The sequence below is a fragment of the Mastomys coucha genome, unplaced genomic scaffold (genome assembly GCF_008632895.1).
Source record: "Mastomys coucha isolate ucsf_1 unplaced genomic scaffold, UCSF_Mcou_1 pScaffold18, whole genome shotgun sequence".
NCBI lineage: Eukaryota > Metazoa > Chordata > Mammalia > Rodentia > Muridae > Mastomys > Mastomys coucha.
The window spans coordinates 94,195,180-94,201,291 of NW_022196900.1; the positions used below are offsets into that span (position 1 = coordinate 94,195,180).

At 54.6% G+C, this 6,112-nt stretch overlaps 1 protein-coding gene across 2 annotated transcripts in view; it reads right to left on the reverse strand.

The window, feature by feature from the left end:
- The window catches only part of Alpl (alkaline phosphatase, biomineralization associated), a 52,691-nt gene continuing 46,579 nt past the window's right edge, over positions 1-6,112 (reverse strand). The window contains exons 9-12 of one of the 2 annotated variants that reach the window (XM_031379146.1): positions 4,864-4,998; positions 1,815-2,006; positions 1,320-1,439; positions 1-835 (exon numbers count right to left, since the gene is read on the reverse strand). In XM_031379146.1, coding sequence (XP_031235006.1) covers positions 570-835; positions 1,320-1,439; positions 1,815-2,006; positions 4,864-4,998 — 713 coding nt within the window. In that variant the 3' untranslated portion in view covers positions 1-569. The remainder of the gene's footprint in view (positions 836-1,319; positions 1,440-1,814; positions 2,007-4,863; positions 4,999-6,112) is intronic. The other variant, XM_031379147.1, reaches the window with a different exon arrangement.

Sequence of the window (6,112 nt, forward strand, 5' to 3'; positions counted from 1 at the left end):
CTACTTCAGTGAGGGGTTGGCGAGTCTCTACAGTTGGGTGGGGAGTGTGTGTGTCCTGTCCGGCTGGGCTGCTCTTTCCAGCCTGGCCACCCTGGGTAGACAGCCAACTCCGGAGGTGGCTTCCTGGGAGTCTCATCCTGAGCAGACCCGGTCTTCCCCCCAGGGAGGGCTGGGCTTGGAGACTGGCCGTGACTATGGGGCCCAGTGTTCCAGAGGGAAGGGACAGGGGAGAGAAGGTCAGATCTGGAATGTCCCATGGAGGTTGCAGGGTCTGGAGAATATATTTGGTAGAAAAATAAGGTGCTTTGGGAATCTGTGCAGTCTATGTCCTGCCTGCCCAAGAGAGAAACCTGCCCTTGCTGGCCAAAGGGCAGCCAGTGGCTAGGGAATAAAGGCAGAGCCAGGAATCTGGCCCATGGAGGATTCCGGATGGTGGTGAGGCAGGTAGCGAACTTCTGTTCCTGCTGGAGGTTGCCTGGATCCTCTCCCTTGAGTGTGGGCTGCCTGGTGGGGGGGCCACCAAGGGAGGGGAGCTGGCTGTTCATTGTGGGCTCCTGGGATCTGGGCCCTCAGAACAGGGTACGTAGGGGGAGCAGAGCCAGTGGAAGCAGCAGGACCCCTGAGGAGGGGCTGCTTGCTGAGCTGGCCCAGGCACAGTGGTCAAGGTTAGCCCCAATGCAGGAGGCATACGCCATCACATGGGGGATATAGTTCTGCTCATGGACGCCGTGAAGCAGGTGTGCCATTGGGCCCTTGGCAAAGACCGCCACGTCTTCCCCACCGTGGGTCTCATGGCGCAGGGGAACAGCGGACTGGGCCTGGTAGTTGTTGTGAGCTGTAGGTCAGAAATATCTTTTGAGTGCCTGCCTGAACCTCAGTGCTGTAATAGAAATATCCCTTTTTTCCTCATCACCCCCTCCCCCAAGACTGGTTTGAAGGTCCTTTTTACAGGAGAGGAAGCCGGGACCCGGCAACCCGGGGAAGGCATTTCACCAGACACATCTGCCTCACCCAGGAGACCACACTCCCAGCCCCTTACAGAGGATTCATCTCATAAAGCACATGTGGCGCCTCCATAGGCCAGGCACCAAGCGAGGCTCACCAGACCCGTGGCATCTTCCAGGGTAAAGTCCCCAGAAGGCAAAAGCCTTTCAATGGAGACATTAAATCACGTGTCCAAGGTCAGAGTTACCTGAGTACAGGAGCAAGCCCGAGCTGAGACTCTGACTGAAATCTGGACTACTCCTGGACCACACCAGTGGCTGAGTTTTGAAGGACAGAAACCCTTTCCCTCTCAGCCTTGGCCTCCACAGTCTCACCATAATCCACCATGGAGACGTTCTCCCGTTCGCCATCCACCACCTTGTAGCCAGGCCCGTTGCCATACAGGATGGACGTGAAGGGCTTCTTGTCCGTGTCGCTCACCATGGGAGCCAGACCTGAGCAGGAAAGGGGCCCAAGGTCACGATGGACAGCCCGGCCAGCAGCCCCGTAACCGAGTTCCTTGGGGTCTGTTGTGGCTTGGTATTTCTCGTGATCCTCCTTCGGAGCCAGAACTACCTCCATGAAGCTACCATACAAATCCCAGGCCTTTCATCCCTCCAGTTATCTCCTCTCTCCTCTACCCCTCTCATCATCTACCCCGGCCCCCCTCATTCTCTCTGCTGCCATACTCTACGTGCCCACCCATCGCCCAGGTGTTCAGCTCTCTCGGGTTCTCCCATCCCCTACCAGTATCTCAACCGTAGTCCTCAGTTCTCATGGGATCCCAGCATGCTTTGCTGCCTTTCCCACCCTGGGCAGAGGGTACTCACCAAAGATGGAGTTGCCCCGGGGTGTGTATCCACCGAACGTGAAAACGTGGGAATGATCAGCAGTAACCACGGTCAGCGTGTCTTTCTGGGATGTCATGGCGCCCGCCTTCCCGATGGCCTGGTCCATCTCCACTGCCTCATGCAGCGCCTGCTTGGCCTTACCCTCATGGTGCCCGTGGTCAATCCTGCCTCCTAGGGACATCAAGACAAAGGCTTCCCATGAGGTGACAGGGGAGGGAGCCCTGCCCTCACAGGCCCCGGGACACTGTCATAGATTAACATCTCCTTGATAGGGGATGACAGCTGACCTTTACCAGGGACTCCCTGTGCCAGGTCCACCTCGGGCATCTCACAGCCAAATGGCCTTCAGAGGCTGAGCAAGGGGAATACAGGGGGGCAGGGCACGTGGGGAAAGCAGAGCCACAGAGGAGGGAGCAAGCCTGGATCTCTTCCACATGCCTCTGCTCCTAGCTCAGCATCCTCAGCTGTTTTAAGGGGTGGCTGAAGCCTTCAGCGGAGGGAAAGGGATGGAAGGGCGGGGAAGCATGCCTAAGTCCCTACTGTGTGCTTGGCATGACAAAGAGGCACCGCGTTTGATTCCCTTGACAACCCTGGGCAGTGGGGGTGTCTCAGATGGCGTGACTGAGGAAGCATGGAGGAGTAGCATTCCTACGGGAGTAGTGGATAGGGGCTCGGGTCCAACCCATTCCAAAGCCCATAGTTTTGCTTTGTCCATGAACACATCCCTGTAAGCAGAAAGCATGGGGACTTCAGTCTGGCACAAGTCAGGTCATAGTGGCCTTGCAGAAAGGCCAATGGAAGGTTGAGTCCGGTAACGCTAGACCCTTAGTGTAGGAATATGCAGGCCTTAGCTTTCTTCAGGACGCCACCTAGTGGTCACTCTCAGTTCTGAGGGTCGTGAGCTGGGGAGCCAGGCGGTGCTCCCTCTCCACTAACTTCATTCACCCTCACTGCCGGCCTGGCTGGTGGGTTGGCAGGGCAGGCAGGCTGGCCTTCCCTTTGTTGTGGTTGTGGGAGCAGCTGGCCTGGCAGGCTGGCCTGGCCCTGTTCACAAAGAGGACCACTCCCAGGGGACCCGTGTTCACCACCACTGGTTCCTGGCGCTTCCTCAGATCAGAGGCCTGCTTGGGGCCAGGCTGAGACCGCTGTGCTGGTGGGAACCCCAGGGCTTGGCAAGAAGACAGCCTCGCTGGGCAGGCGGCCACTGGCCTCTGGAGGGTGGAAGGGCCCAAGCCGGTATGTGTATATTGGGGACTTCTGTGTGAGTGTGTGTGTGTGTGTGTGTAGACCTGCCCATATGTCTTCATGGGGTGAGAACTGCATATCTCAGCAGGGCCACCCAAGGGACCACAAAGGGCAAGGGCTGTAGAAATTCTGGAAGATTCTGGAAACTCTGTTACCTCCTATTGTTGCTTTGGCTACTATGTAATTACAATGGCAGCAATGGAAACACTGAGGGATAAGGTTTACTCTCCGCTCCCCCAGGGCTTATGGAGTTGCTGGCTACTGTGTGCCTTGTGCGCATGGCTCCACATGGGTGTGTGCCTACGTGTCTTCTCTCAACCACTTTCCCCCTTTATTTATTTAGTTTTAAGCTATCTTATTATTTATTTATTGTTTTTTGTTTGTTGTTTTGTTTTGAGACAGGATTTTTTTGTTGTAGCCTTGGCTGTCCCAGAACTCACTATGTAGGCTGGCCTCAAATTCAGATATCTGCCTCCCAAATGCTGGCACTGAAGGCTTGTACCACCATTTCTGTCTGTCTGCCTCTCTCTCTGTCACTCTCTCTCTATCTTCCTCTCTCTGTCTCTTTTTCTCTTTCTCTGTCACTCTCTCTGTATCTGTCTCTCTTTCTCTCTGTCTCTGTCTCTCTCTGTCTCTCTGTCTCTCTCTCTCTGTGTATGTGTGTGCATATATGTACAGGGTACCTATAAAGGCCAGAAAAGGCTGTCTGATACCCTAGATTGGATTTTTGGCCAGAAAGTTTTTTTTTAATTTTTATACAGCATATATTTTACAAGTCTGTACTATTTGGCCAGAAATTTATGCCCAGTATTTTCACCACAATTTTTAACCTCTGTGCCCAGATAATCTGCGTAACCTTTCTCCCTGGCTTTTGGACCTGCCCAGTGCCTCTAGAACTGGAAATGATTGTGAGCTCTCTGATACTCTGATATGGGTGCTGGGAACTGAACTTGGGCCTTCTGCAAGAGCTGGGTCTTTTTCTTCTTCTTCTTCTGCTAAAGATGTATTTATTATTATATATAAGTACACTGTAGCTGTCTTTAGACACACCAGAAGAGGGCATCAGATCTCATTACGGGTAGTTGTGAGCCACCATGTGGTTGCTGGGATTTGAACTCAGGACTTTTGAAAGAGCAGTCAGTGCTCTTAATTGCTGAGCCATCTCCCTTGCCCCCCACCTTTTTTTTTTTTTTTTGAGACAGGGTCTCTCACTGAGCTTGACAGTTATGAAGTCAGCTAGGCTAGCTGGCCACCAAGCCACAGGGATCCATCTGTGTCCACACCATGACTACAGGCGCCCATTACCCTGCCTGAATTAAAGGCTCTGAACTCAGGTCCTCATGCTTGTGTGACAGGCACCAGGGAGACGACTGAGCCATCACCCTCAATCCTGACTTAGTTCTTGCTTTTTACTTCTGTGCATGATGGGGCAGAGTCACCGCTCTACGACAAGGGACAATTTTTAGCCTCATTTTACCAAAATGCTTAGTGATGATCTCACAGCCATGGATGGTAGCATGTGGACAAGAACCCTGCCATCTCCACAGCCCTCCACAACCAGGGCTGAGAGACTTCTCAAAGGAAGATGGCTTCTCCTCTGCCAGGAAGCCCTCTCAGACTGGGCTGGTAGACAGGCAGTCCTCTGAATTCCCACCGCCTTGGCGGGGAGCATCTACCACATCCGATCTTCACCCTAAAACCGGCTGTTCCCTTTGAGGGCTGTACCACTCCATCGCCTAACCCACGTCATGTTTCTGGAAGGTTTGTCTCTATCACTTCTTACCCTCCACTAGCAAGAAGAAGCCTTTGGGATTCTTCGTCAGGATCCGGAGCGCCACCTCCACCATCTCGGAGAGCGAAGGGTCAGTCAGGTTGTTTCGATTCAACTCATACTGCATGTCTCCAGGCTCAAAGAGACCTGTAGACGTGCAAGGACATGGGTGCCAAGAGCCCTGAGCCTGCTGTGAGGACCCCAAGAAACCCAGGGTGTCACAGAGGATTCAAAACCCCTTGCACTCAACTTGGAGTAAATATAGAAGGGGCTTACCTTGGAGGCTCTGCAGATCCAGAAATGGACTTATAGTTTTCATTCTCTTCACATCCTACTTCACTCGGGGCACGGGGCTTACAGTCCCACCCCCACCACCAGGGGTACGGGGTCTACAGCTCACCTCACCAGCAGCACGGGGCCCACAGCCCACCCCACCAGGGGCACGGGGCCTACTGCCCATCCCACTAAGGGTAAGGGGTCTACAATTTACCCTACCAGAGGCACGGGGCCTACAGCCCACCTAACCAGGGACGCAGGGGCCTAGAGCCAACCTCATCAGGAACATGGGGCCTACAGGCCACCTCACCAGGGGCATGGGATCTATATAGCCTACCTCACCAGTACAGGGGCATAGAACCCACCTCACCAGGGCCACAGGGTGGGGGTGCCATGGCCCAACTCACAGAGGAAAAGGAAAAACAGGAGGGGGGAAGGGGGAGGAGGAAGAGGAGGAGGCTGTGGCGGCTCCAAAGGGCCCAACCACTTGCTGTTTTCAGCAGGTGAAAGGGCAGATCTGCTACTCAAACCTAAGAGGCGGAGCACCAGTCTCTGAGGCAGTGGACTCTGGACTGGGCTCAGTGGGGGCAACAAAAGGACGTGCGTATTTACAGGTGAGGTCTGAGGGCACAGTGGCCTACACAGTGAAGTGGCAGAGACATGGGTCATTCTCTCTTCTGCTCTCTGTCCTCAGTTTACTCCCATGAGTGCCATCCCTCGTCTTGTCTCCATGCAAGGGCCAAAGAGCAGCTCCAGGGAGCCCAGCGCACCCTCTGTGCCACGACACCTCGCACCAGCAGGAGCTGACCTCCAAGGTGTGAGCCACCAGGGGCTACGGAGTGCCCCTCCCTTTGCTGGCCCCTACTCTCCAGGGAACAGAGGTTACACCAAGGACCTGCAGAAGCTTGCCTGGCTGGATTTGCCCTGGTGTGCTGTGTGCTCTCCCTTCTCCGAACTTGTTTCTCCCCTCTTTCCCCCACCCCCC